Below are 13,332 nucleotides of genomic sequence, written 5' to 3' on the forward strand. Positions count from 1 at the left end.
CGGGGGCCGCAAGGAACGAGAGCCGCCCCCGGCGGGGCTGTGCGGCAGTGTGGGGAGCCGGGGCTCGAGGAGGACTCGGACTCGGAGGACTCGGACTCAGGGCCCGAGGGGGATGGAGAGGACGAGCCCCTCCTGCGGGCGTCGGGTACCGGCCGCGGACGCCGAGCGGGCGCCTCCTGGGACAGGGAGCCTCGGGCCGCCGCAGGTACGGCCCGACCGCCCCCGCCGGGCTCGGCGGCACCGCGGGAGCGGCCGGGAGGGACGGCGCGGGTCGGGCTGGGCGGCTGAGCCGGGGAGGGGGGAAGGCAGCCCCTGCCTGGCTCTGTCCTGCCGGCGGGGCTACAAACACAACTGCTGGACTGCAGTGCGCTCGGTGTGCCGTGCCCAGTGGCACAGCGTCGGCGAGGGGCAGAGACGCGTTGCCCTCGCTCGTCATGTGAGCTCACTGACTAATACTTAGTGAAGGGAAGGTGCTGCGAACCGATCGAAATGCAAGTGCTTTGTGTCTCTGTGCGCACGAACTCATTTACATCTTGATGAGTGTCTCCACTGTTACTTCTTCTCTCTGTCTGTTTGCTGTTTTGTTGGGCCTTGCTTTGTTTGTTTCTGTCATGTTTTTTTAAACTTGTGGCTTTGCATGTTTTCACGGACTGTTCTGTGGTGGGACTGGATGCTACTTCCTGAACACTTGTCAAACTGTCAAGTTTTCTGTTTGTCTCGCCTATCCTACTGATTACTTTCTTGTGACCCCCATAGTTTCATCTTGAAGAAAAAAGCTCAGTCTGTGCCTGTTCTTTGTTCCAATCTGTTACAATCCACCCCAGAAGGCGAGGGTAACCCAGGCTCTTGTTAATAGATCCCTTGGGGCGGATTAGAATGAAGGGACACTAGATGATCACTGTTTGTAAGTCTATATGTATATATATATGTATGTATATAGGGTTTATTTTAGAACAACTTTGTTGCTATGGAAAGCAGGTACGTAGCTCTTTTGGCTATTATTATCTGTACTAACATAGCAATATGAAAGAATAAAAACATCACTTAAGACAATGTATAAGGGAAAAGAAAGAAAGAGTAAGAGTAGAAACATACCACCATCCCGTTAATCTTGCAATAAGACTTGATTGTTGCCATTTCAATGTCCATTGGTTGAAGTGATGGTCACAGTCTTGATCTGTGGACTGTGAGAGAAGTCTTTATGTTCAGGACAGGTGGGAACGCCCAGATACCTCCCCTGAGGGGGGAGCTTTCAGTCCTCTGGTGAAAGGCCTCAGAAATGAGTCTGGGGTGCTTTGGGGGTCTTTGGTTTATGACACCTTCTAAGACATGGCAGCTGCCTCTCACATCAACATAGTTGAGCCAGTTATGCCCCATCAGGATGGATGGATACCCTCAGGCCTCTGTGTGAATGTGACCTTCCCCGGGTGGAGGGGACCCTGTGTGTGTGTGTAAGGGAGGACAATTGGCATGATAAAAAGCACTAGTCCACTTCGCAGGATCTGCTGCTTACCTGGCTCAAAACTTGGCTTGTAGCCTCTGGTGGTGGGTGTTCACCCTCTCTGTCTTGTGTGAATCGCCACTACACACCCAAAAACTCGCCTCCTGCAAACCTGGCCTCAGCAAAGCTCCCTGCTGCCTCCACAAATGGGCAATTGTTTTGAGCCATTAACCGTTCAGTCTCTCGCACAATCATATGTTCACTTTGTACCATCACATGCTTTAGGAGTTTTAGATGTGGACTCTACTGTCATAACTTTGGTTTTCATAGAAATTTATCTTTCCATGTTTTGAAATCTGGTCTTGAAGAGAGAAATATAATGTGAAAGTTTGGAAATGCAAGAATTTAATGATCAATTTGAAAAGAGGCATAAGTGTAGCCATTACCTAATTCTAAATATACTGGCAAAATCATAAATTACATGGTATTTATTGCTTACTTCTTTTTTCTTTAGGCTTACAAGCTTTCTGATTCTGTGCAAGTTTCTAAATAGGTGTACACCTAGGATGGGTTTGCTGACTGAAATCTGTGGAGTTCTATCATTTCATAGTGTTTGCTATCGTAATCATAGTGTAGGATTTCTTACCAGAGACTGGCAAGACTGTTCCTTTTGCAACAATCGAATAAATTTAAAGAAAAGGCAAACAAAACTCCTATCAAGTTAAACAAAATAAATTGTGCTAGTAACTTTATTTTAGTAGCCACAGAAAGCTTTTTACTAGTGTATAGAATTTAACCATAAGGAAAGAATAATCTCTTCATTAACCACTGGTCCCAAGTGTAGTCCACACCTGTAATGAGAACATGCCATTAAAATGTTGAGTTCTCCTGTCTTGTTTCCACAAAGATGTGTTAAGGAGACAGTACTTCTAGCAAAACACTTCTAGAAAAACTTGAAAAAACACTTCAAAACACTTCAAAAAAGAAGTTCATGCTTCAGAGTGGAGACTAGAGGTGTGGCTCTTGCACTGCTGGGGCAGTTAGGACAGTGAATGCAGGGTACTACTTGCAATCTGCCCGAAGAATGTGTAAGAAAATCTCAGAACTGTGATTGCTTGCAGCATCTCATCCCTTGCTTCCCTGTCCTTAACTTTTTTGTATGTATAACACTTGAAGGTACAGGATTGTTTCACGAGTCAGGTGGAACCAACATGCAACAGATGTTATTTGTGCATGTTATTGCAACACTGAGTGTTTTCATAATGGAATTATGATCAGAATATGAGACTTCGTATTGGAAAAGATGGAATTGGTTGAAGGGACTACCTTTAGTCATGTTAATGTTGAAAGTGTATAAATCTAGCTTAGCGCTGAAGGAGTTCATACATATTACTCTTGTAAAGTGTATGAGTTTAGCTTATGTCATGTTCACTTGATGGAAGAACAGGCTGAGGTGCATATGTGAATGATTGTATTTGTATCTTCTTTGGTGAGTCTTCATCATTCCAGTATAGCAGCTTCCCAGTCTTGAGCTTACCCAAATTAATTTGAAAAAAGTTCTTGATCTTGGTAGTTAGACTGTGTGTGTGTGTGAGGCCTGGTCTACTTAATGGTAGTTTAATGAGAAGAGTAGTTTTCTAGAGTAATTGCAAGAGAAACCTTGATTAGTTATAAAACTGGGAATAAGTTGTGATATAACATACTTTCTCAGTGGAAAACTTGATTAAAATGATTTTTGAAAAAGAAACCAACTCAAAAAAACCCCCTGCCACTTTCAGCAAATACTGTTTTCAATTAAGATGGTTTATTTGCATAGGGAGAGTGCTGATAAACTTTAAACTGCCCGTTTCTTTTTTGTCAGCCTATATGTTTTTGTACAGTGACACCACTGTTGTAACAGGCTTTCTCACAGCACAGTAGCAATACTGAACAAATCATGAGTTTCAAATATTTATCTCTTCTTCCTTGACTATGCAGCATAATGTGGCTTCTTTGCTTTCAACTTTTTCCTGAAGTTGTCTTTTATGTTAAAAAAGACATGGTTGAAGAATTTCCCCAAGGCAGTGAGGCTACTGTATTAGATTGTGGAATAAATGCACAGAAATCAAAAACTGCCCTCTGAGTTTTCTGCAGAGACAACTGCAATCCGTGTGAACAAGTTCATTTGTTGGTCTTCTTCACCAGGAAGATCAATGTGCAGTGTAACTTAGCATGGATATTGCATTTTGTTTGGTAACAGTGCAATGCACAACCCTGATTTTGCTTTCACTGACAAAAATATGTAGTAGTTGCAGCTCAGGTGTGTGATGTGATGTAGATGTGTAGAGATAGTTGAGGCTTGAGTATGTAATAAGAATCACTGATTCAAAGTGACTTTTTCCATAAAAATAAATGCATTGTGGGTCTTTGGGTTTATTTCTGTAACTCACTTAAATACTTTGTGACAGGGAAATCTTTGAACTCTTTCCCTGTCTCTTGTTGTCTGACTCTAAAGTCTCAAAGTGTAGTTTATCGCAGGAGTATTTGCCAAGTCTCAGTTCAGCGCAGGCTGTGTCTCACCTAAAAAAAAAAATCCATTGCGCAGGCTGGAAAGGTAAAAAGACCTTTCCCCAAATCTTCGTTCGCGAAGATGGGCCATTATTTGCCAAGTAGTTGTAAGAGATTCTGATCCAAGGGGCCATAGCTGTTGATCCTTAAGAGTGACCTGCTATTAGCTTTAAGGCTTCTCTTCCTGTTGCCAACTTATACTAAGGTTTTCCTATTTTTTTTAATGCTTTATAGTTCTTTTGTTTGGAAGCCATATTATTTGTGAGTGGTACGTTGCACGCAAGTGCTAGTGTTCTAGAAAGTTTCAAAGGCTGTCCTGTGCTACAAAAAGGTGTTTAGTTTTTTAATTTGACTCTCCACAAACTGTTTAGGAGTATCTTTTCTGTGGATTCTGTATCAGTTGCATTCCAGAAGGATGTATGTTACATTTTTCCAATTGCTGAAATGGGAAAAAAACAACTTTTATCTGTAAATCTTTAATTTAGAATAATGTAGCTGCTTCTTAATGCAGAAATGATCCCTAATAAACAGACCCATTACAACGCACTCAGCGAACATGTGGAATAATCCCAGCCTTAAAGGTAAGGTACAATAATCTACAGTTTCAAAACTTGTGAAGAAATAGTTTGAAAAAATTGAAAGATCAATAGAATCCTGGCAACTTCCTTCCTAGTTGTCTTTCCAAATGTTTCTGTAGTGTTGTAGAGTTTGCATTATGAGTGTCTTCACAGACTTGATCTTTTGGTTGGCATGTAAAGAAACATTACAAGTCGCTTACATGTTTTAATGTTGGAATGGTGATGGCACGTGCTACTCCACAGGGATGTCGGTGCCACTTTTGAGTGCTACTTGTAACAGATTGTTCAGTGGGTTAACTTTAATGTGTCTCAGCAGACAATGAACGTTAACTAAGCTCTTGACTCAAGGGTATGATATCATCCTAATAGTTATTGGGTAATGAGCAGTTTGCTTTCAGGTAGCTTTCTCTGCAGAAGGACACACAGATAATATGTAAAATCTTTAGCACTTTTTTTACAGTTGTGACTTTAAATGTTTTTGTGATTTTTTTTTTTTTTTTTTAATCCTTGAAAAGTATAAACACTTAGCAGTGGTAGTCTCAAATTTGCTGTTGCAGGTTTGGCTGATTTACTTTGAACAAAAGGTTGATTAGGCATGGATAAATCAATGGAAAAACTTGCACTGATTTAATGGACCAGATTGTTCAGCCTGCTGTTGAATGGGTGTCAGCAGGGGAAGGGTGTTGGCTTTTCAATGTGTTTACTTATGCTGCTGTTAATTAGTAGTACAAATTGCACTTAAGACTCCTTGTTTTATTATTTTTCAGGGCATACAGGACATATTGCTGATATGAATATATTTTTAGATGATCCAGAATTTGCAGAGATTATTCTGAGAACAGAACAAGCTATAGAATGTGGAGTTTTTCCAGAAAGAATCTCTCAAGGATCCAGTGGGAGTTACTTTGCCAAGGATCCAAAAGGGGTGAGCATGTTACTGAAAAGTCAGGGACACTATCAGCAGTGAATCGAAAATGGACATTTAAAAATTCTGTTTAAATGGAAATTCATTTAAATAAGTTGTTTAATAATTTATTGTGTGCCAAAATTGATGTTGGAAAAATCAATGCAAGTAATAATTAAATTTCTACGTCTTGCAGCACAAGGTAAGGCAAAATAACTATTATTTCTCTGCTGCAGTTTTGTTGTGTTTCGAATTATCTGCATCAAAGAAATATGGAGAAAATAAAAGGGCCTCTAACATCTGAAAACAATTCAGGAATTCCTTTGTGCCAAATCTTGTTCTCTGTATGTTTTAGTTGATTTTTGACACAACTGAGCTTCTGATTTCAGTACTGTTTAGGCCTCCTACATTTTTATCTCTTCTCTTTTTAGATAGTCTTTTATTTAGGTCATGCCTCCTTTCTCCTATATGATTGGTAGATGGGTGAGAAGAATGATATCAAATCTACCTTTTTGCTTGAACCTGTCTGCTGAATCTTAACTGGAAAATTTGCATTCCCCTCCCATAGTGGTAGATAGTACCTTGAAGAGTGGTCATCAAAGGGGTGTCCTAAGGTTACTTTGAGACAGAGAAGTAACAGTTACCTGAATATCTCGCTTGAAAAGGAACATTTGGTCAACAATATTTAGTAACAGAAAATGATGTTTCAGACATATTTTCACATTGTTTTCTTTAAATTAGAAATACTTTGCTACCCACCTGTTTCATAAAATAAGAGTTCCAACCCCTCAACTTCTGTTAATTTGTCATATCTGATTTTATTTTAATATCAGTCAGGAGTTTTCTGGTCTTAGATGTAGGTGTGCATTAATCCTGAAGATCCCAGTTGCTCAGTTGTAACATTTTGAGTGCCTAGGTTTTCAGAATATATTCAAGATTGTTGTTTTTCTGTGCATTCCCATAACAGTCACTTCCCTTTCATTTAGGAAGTAGTTTGGGTTCAGTTTAGTCATATCATTGATCATTATAGAATATATTCCTGTTTTGTCAGTTAATTTTCACAGGTTTTTTAGTTTATTTTAATGCCAATTTTCTGGTGATAGTTTTTACACTTTTTTGAATGAGTCATTTTTTTAGAGTAGTTACCTGACTTAATATAAATAAATGTATAAATTTATGATTTTATTAATGAATTTATTGTTATGGGAGGTGGCAGAATTACCCCTTCAAAATCTTCTGAAAACTGCGCATTGCAGCTCCATTATTCCATTGTAACCTGTGTTCCAGGAACATTTGTTAGTAATGATCCCCGTTATTCTGCTGGAGAAGAGCCCAAGTAGGTTGGGAAGGAGGGTCTCTCTCTTTTTGAAACTGGAAGGAAAAAGAATTCTTTCTCTGATGACTTTGTGGGATTCTTGCTGTCACATACAATGCTGTAAATATGAAAACCTTTTCAAATTTTCATCTGACTTTTTAAATGTTATGTTACTTCCTGATTTCAGTAGCTTAGATCTTTGTAGATTTCCAGGTTGTGTACTTATATACACACATTCAAACTTTATTCTATTTGTAAAGAGGTATTTTAAATTAGGTTTATATCTTATTTAATATGCAATAGAAAAAAATCTGAGTAATAACCAAATACTGGTTTAAATTAATACTTTTTCAAAAATCCAATGCATGATGTGTCTAAAGAGTATTCTACAGTGTCATGCTAAAATACTTTACAACTGATTAAGTGGGCTTTTTTTGGAGTTTTTCTTAATGCTGTGCAGTTGAGATTTTTTTATTCTTAGAGAGTTAGGAGAGAAATTACTAGGGGGAAAAAAAAAATCATACTTGTTCTGTATTTCCATATCTGCAAATCCGTTTTCTCTGAAGCTTCTCCAGACTTGATTTTGCTGGATTTTGGTGACTCACAGATGCCTGAGACACTCGCTGTGCACTGGTGCTAGTGAGAGACTACTTATACATCATTTTTGTGTAAACATAACCGTAGCATTTTGGATGGGGCATATTATTCCTAGCTTCTTATGTGGTGATTTTTTTGTTGGTTTTACTTTTCTTTTGCAGTAAATGTTGGTTTTGTTCCTAGTTAAGTTCTTCGTAGTGACTTGCCTTCCTCCTTTATGTAGGTCATTGATTTGAATGCAAGTATTTAGGAGAAATGATTTTAAAAAAGAGACCACTTATTTTATATGGGTCAGGAAGGATTCATCACAAAATATGGAAGTATTTGTCAACATGGAACTGTGAGAATAATGATACACAGTTCTTAGCAGACTTTCAATTTTGCATTTGTTCTTTGCAATAAATTAAGAACTTATCTATGTTTGCTATCCATATTAAAGGTCTGATAAAACTTAATTTTGTCAATAGTGTTATTCTAATTTGTAGAATGGATTTCAGATCCTGTTGGACTGAGTATTGCATCATTCCACTTCAGACCAGTTTTGTGAGTTGCCTTCTCCTATTCTTCTTGAGTAATCTCTTCCTTATGCTGGGAAGGAGCTCATTAAAGAAGTGCTAAGCCTTCTTACTGGTCAGCTTCTGAAGTGTTTACCCACACTAATGCTAAGTTACAGGTAAAATAAGCTGTTTCCATTAGGTCATCTGATTTGCTGATTTGGGTCTATCAGAAAGATAAAAGTCAATTTGCCTAATTAAAGTAGCTTTTTGCATTTATTAAGAAAAATTATATAATTGTATGCTGACATGAAGGAGTTCTGTACTTAAGCAGCACTATTGCTGAAGTATTGCATATTTCTGTATTTGTTGTTCATTGTGTAACCAATAAATACAAGACATTGTGTCTGTTACAAATTGTTCTGCAGTAGGTTCCTGGCGGTTTAACTACTGGCTAATTGGTAATGCTAATGGAGTCAGTCTGTAAATTAATTTTGACTGGCAAAATTAAGACTGGCCTTGCTAGCTTGTCCTACATATTGAGCTTTCTGGTTCTACTCTGGTCCTCAACAGTGGTGGCTCTGCAAAATTTGGCAAGGTGTTCTAACTTCAGTGAAACCTTGAAACCATATCTGGATTTGACAGTATAGCACAGTACAGTCCAGACAAGTGATGGAATGAGCTAAGCTCCTTTTTCAAATGGGCACTTTGTAGGAAGTATTTTCCAGAGAGTGATTCAGAAAAGAGATAATTAAAGGTTTGAAATGTACCACTAAATACACCACAACATTTCTGGGAAATGCAAAGCTGGTAGCTTTGTTTTAAGCAGGTAGATACATGTGATTCAATAGGAAAAAATTAAATAACTTTTTAACATTTCTAAACCTCACATTGTAATTTTGATTAAAATAGTGCACCAACTGTTGTGATTTAAAAATAAAAAATAATAATAAATAGTAACATATTCAAAAACATGATGTCCTTTCACATTGCATAGAATATTTATTGTAAGTGTAACCATTTTTGTAGGTCTAAATTGAATTGAGACTGCAGTTGCATAGAACTTGTTCTTGGTTTTGAATGGTTTTATCTACAATCATAGATAACAGCATACCAAACCCAAGAGAATTCTTGTCAATTTATTTCCTTCCTCTGTTGATAGGAAACTTATTTTACAGTATGGATGCAAATAATGGTATTTTGCAGTTTAGTTCTCCTGGAAGTTGATGGGAATGAATCAAAATAGATGGATGAGACAGATGATGCTGGTAATGCCTGGTATCTTGTGTATCTGTTTCCAAAGTGAATGAATTAAGTCCTCTGTAGTTACTTTGTCCTGGACAATCTTGGACAAAGCAAGATTGTCTAGGACAAAGTGGGTGAAAATTCTCTAGAAGCTAAACCAGCTGGTCAGATCCTCTCCCTAATCCAGCCAAATCAGCAGTTACTGCAACAGTCTTCTGACTGCCAGCAAACTTGTTCCTGACCTGAGTGTCAATCAGCTCTGAGAACTGGTGCAACAACAGGCAGTGTTTAGCTTATTGAGAGGTCCACTCTTTTGATGAGGATTCAGTAAAGTACTAATATGTGAAAATGCTTCCTAAACAGTTGTTCTTAAATATCTATTAGAAAGAATTGATTTGCTTGCCATTGTGCCATGAGGAGGGATGAAGATAAACATTTCTACAGCATTCCACGTGAGCTATAGAAAAGTCATTATATGGACTTTATGCATAGGCTGGAGTTCATCACAGGCAATTGAAAGGTTATATATTTTAGTCTGGTAATAATCTTGTGGTTTGAGGTCAACAAATACATAATCATATGTAGAAGGCACCTTGAGAAATCCTCTATTTAGTGCCTGTGCTGTGGAGCAGGATTGTTTTAACGTGAGTCCTGATAAATGTCTAACTAACCTCCTGTTAGTTGCATCCTGCTTTGGAGACTCCAGAACCTGGCAGTCTGTTCCAGTCTTGAGCTGCTCTTAAGGTTCAAAAGGGTTTCTTCTTTGCGACTTATCTGCTGGGATTTAAACCTATCATTTTTTTGCTTGTCAACAGTAAATGTGTTTTTTTCCTATAACAACCTATCAAGTAGCTCATAAGGCCTCATTTTCTCTTAGCCTAAACAACCTTTGTTCATACCACCTTTCATTATTCACATATTTTGTGCTTATTCTCATTTTTTTTCAACTTTCTCCAGTGTGTTAACAGATTTCTTGAAGCATAGTGTCCAAAATTGGACACAGCGCTCTGATTAATTTTAGTATTTACTACATGTAGTATTTACTACAGGTAAATGGTGGCTGATGGTGTGAACCATTGTCAGCTTTAAATTGAGAAATCTACAGAAGTGGTAAATGACACCACTCTTGGGAATTGCAAAGTGCAGAACCTTTTGATCCATTCAAACTCAGAGCAATAGGAAAATCGATTTAAAAGAAAAAATGTAACAGTCAACTATTAATGTTCTTTATGTTTGTCACTTTCCTGGACCCACTGTGTCTCCATCTGAAATAGCCTGTCCGTGAGTTAATTGGTAGGCTGAAAATTACTTTTAAAGCTACTTTTGCAACCTCCTTTTTAAAAAACTTAGAATACAAAAAAAAAATATTTTAAAAACAGTCCTCTTAAATTTTGAAAAAGAAAATAGTAGTTGGTTTGGATTTTCTCTTATGAAGAGCTTATTTTGAATTTGTACTGATCCTAGACAGGCATTTGATGATAAATGTATTTAGAATTTCATTTTGTTTGTTTTATTATCTCATCATCTAAAAAGAGCAACTGTAAAATGCCGTGTATAGGATCTAACCAGTATTTTCAAATAACTAATTTTTAAACTAATTTTGCAACCCAAAGTGCTCATATTTTAATTTTGTATTATTTATCTTAGAAAATTATTGGAGTGTTCAAACCAAAATCTGAAGAGCCTTATGGACATCTAAATCCAAAATGGACCAAATATTTTCACAAAATTTGTTGTCCTTGCTGCTTTGGCAGAGGCTGCCTCGTTCCAAATCAGGGATACCTCTCTGAAGCTGGTGCCTATCTTGTGGATGAGAAGCTGGGGCTGGGAGTTGTACCTAAAACTAAGGTAAAACACATAAATGACTGAATAGAAAACCCCTACAGTCTCTGGACTGCAGCTATGTAGATATCCTTGTGGATTGTCATTTGTAAACTATTACAAGTCTAAAGGCACAGTGGTTTGGTGTAGAAATAGTGACTGTGACTTTTGTTTTAAAGGATAAGTTTAATTGAATCAGAATGGAATCTTTTCTTTGGAACCACTTCAGTTTCTAGTATTTTCTGACACCTTTTGTGCTTCATGTTTTGGTGAGATGCAAATTTGCAAAAATCAGCATATAAAATTCCCATTTTTGTTTGAGATCTGTAAAATAGAAAATATTCACCTCTATAAAATTTCTGTTGGAAATGTCTGATGCTTCCTTTTTGATTTTTTTTTTTGACAACTGAGCCTAAAATTTAATGTAAATTTATAATTTAAATAATAAGGAATTCTGAGCTGTGTTTAATTTTCATATTTTAAGGTCGTCTGGCTTGTCAGTGAGACCTTTAATTACAGTGCAATAGATCGTGCAAAGTCAAGAGGAAAAAAGTATGCTTTAGAGAAAGTGCCAAAAGTTGCTAAAAAATTTAATCGAATTGGACTACCTCCTAAGGTAAGATGAAAAATAGGTCATTTGTGCACTTCCTGATTCTTACACAAAACTTTGCATTAAAAAAAAAAGAGAATATTTATAAGTAACTTAAACAGTAGAATAAAAAAATTGTTGCTTACTGAAAACTACCTCTAAATGTCTGAAATTTTGATAAATATGACTTTCTGTGCAAAATCTATCCACTTTTATATCATTCCTTCACTTGAACAACTTTAATAATCTTGGCACTTTTTGTTTCAGTTTACAGTCAAGCTTTCTGCTGGAACTTGTTGTACATTTCACTTCTTTTTTTGTATTTATTGATTGTTTAGTGCATTTCCTTTTAGTATCACCTTTTTATATTGTCAGTCTTTTTTCTCTGACATTTATCTAGTTCTTTAATTTTTCCCAATTTTTTTTTCCTTCTATTTTTTGTTTTATTCTTTTGGGAATCCTATTGTTGTGTTCTTCCTACCTTCCTTTTGTCTTATGTGCAGACTATGTTATTAAAAACCTGGCATCTTTCTTGCCTAATGAGCCTTACTGTATACCCAAAATATCACTACACTGTTCTAATCCTAAGCTTTTAAAGCACAGGTTACGTACAGCTTGTGTAATCCACTTGTATCAGTTCCCAGCAATTTAGATCCATGTGACACAGGTTGTGCAAGCTTTGCATGAGCATGGTTATTCCACGTGCTCTCTATTTATCCATGTGTTTGCATGTGTTTATCTATCTGCATTTTACTTCCCAAATATAAGTTCTTTTTTGAATTTTAATCTTGAGCACCTCTCCTGTTTCACATACATATGGAGCCTATGCCATCTTGGACTCTTTTGGGAAATGTATTTCAGTCAATTTTGTGTCTTGAAAAAAGTGGTTAGTGCTGCTGTTCTCATCAGTGACGGTTAAAAGCTGATCAGAGAGGAAGATTTTTCTCTTGTCATTTTTACAGTTTTCTCTGAACTATTAAACCAAGTGTTTCCAGTGAAAAAAGAGAATAGATATTATTTCTTGTAATACTGACTGTTCATTTGTGTTGAGCTGTCTGGCTACATTTCGTTCCTGGTAAACTCAGTGAGTGTTTAAACACAGATTAAAAAGAAAACAAAAAAAACCAAAACCACCAAAAACGCTAGAAAAACACTCTCACGATTTGAGTCTTACCTTTTTTTTGAGTTTAGGAATGAAAGAGAAACCACTTAATAATCCTTTTTTTTTAATGTCATACTTGCTGTGTTCTGAACTTTAACAGAAAAACTCATTATGTACTTTCAAAGTTGAGATTACTTATGTGACCTACCCAAGTGTATTTTCCAAATGCTGTTTCTTAATATTTCAGGTTGGCTCCTTCCAGTTGTTTGTTGAAGGATATAAGGAAGCTGACTACTGGCTCAGGAAGTTTGAAACTGATCCTTTACCTGAGAACACAAGGAAAGAATTTCAGTCACAGTTTGAAAGATTGGTTATCTTGGATTATGTCATCAGAAACACAGGTATTTATTGGTGTCTCTTGGTATCTATCTACTTTTGTGAGGCAGAAATGGTAAGCAATGCTGGCTGAAAGCTGGTGTTTAAGACTTTTAGTACACTTCAGATGCTTTTCTCAAAATTGAAGGCCAGAAAGTTGCATTTTAAACTTAAAATAATTTACTTTGGATTGCAATATGAAAAAATCCAAACAAGCCTTTTGAAGTGTTACTTGATATTTTTAAGCAATGTAAGACTTCAAGAACAAATAGTTTCGTTATGCTTTAATTCTGTGTTTAGGGAAACTAAAGAAATACTTCATAC

The 13,332-nt window shown here is 36.9% G+C and overlaps 1 protein-coding gene across 3 annotated transcripts in view; it reads left to right on the forward strand.

Annotated features, from left to right (window-relative positions):
- Nucleotides 1–13,332, forward strand: part of PI4K2B (phosphatidylinositol 4-kinase type 2 beta) — a 29,375-nt gene that overhangs the window by 7,550 nt on the left and 8,493 nt on the right. For 2 of the 3 annotated variants that reach the window (XM_027686635.1, XM_027686634.1), the window contains exons 4-7: nucleotides 5,334–5,491; nucleotides 10,769–10,969; nucleotides 11,427–11,558; nucleotides 12,881–13,034. In XM_027686635.1, coding sequence (XP_027542436.1) covers nucleotides 5,357–5,491; nucleotides 10,769–10,969; nucleotides 11,427–11,558; nucleotides 12,881–13,034 — 622 coding nt within the window. In that variant the 5' untranslated portion in view covers nucleotides 5,334–5,356. Of the gene's footprint in view, nucleotides 1–6; nucleotides 206–5,333; nucleotides 5,492–10,768; nucleotides 10,970–11,426; nucleotides 11,559–12,880; nucleotides 13,035–13,332 lie in introns of those variants that run through there. The other variant, XM_027686636.1, reaches the window with a different exon arrangement.

Source organism: Neopelma chrysocephalum, unplaced genomic scaffold (assembly GCF_003984885.1).
Source record: "Neopelma chrysocephalum unplaced genomic scaffold, ASM398488v2 Primary Assembly neopelma1_71, whole genome shotgun sequence".
In the NCBI taxonomy this organism is placed as follows: Eukaryota; Metazoa; Chordata; class Aves; order Passeriformes; family Pipridae; genus Neopelma; species Neopelma chrysocephalum.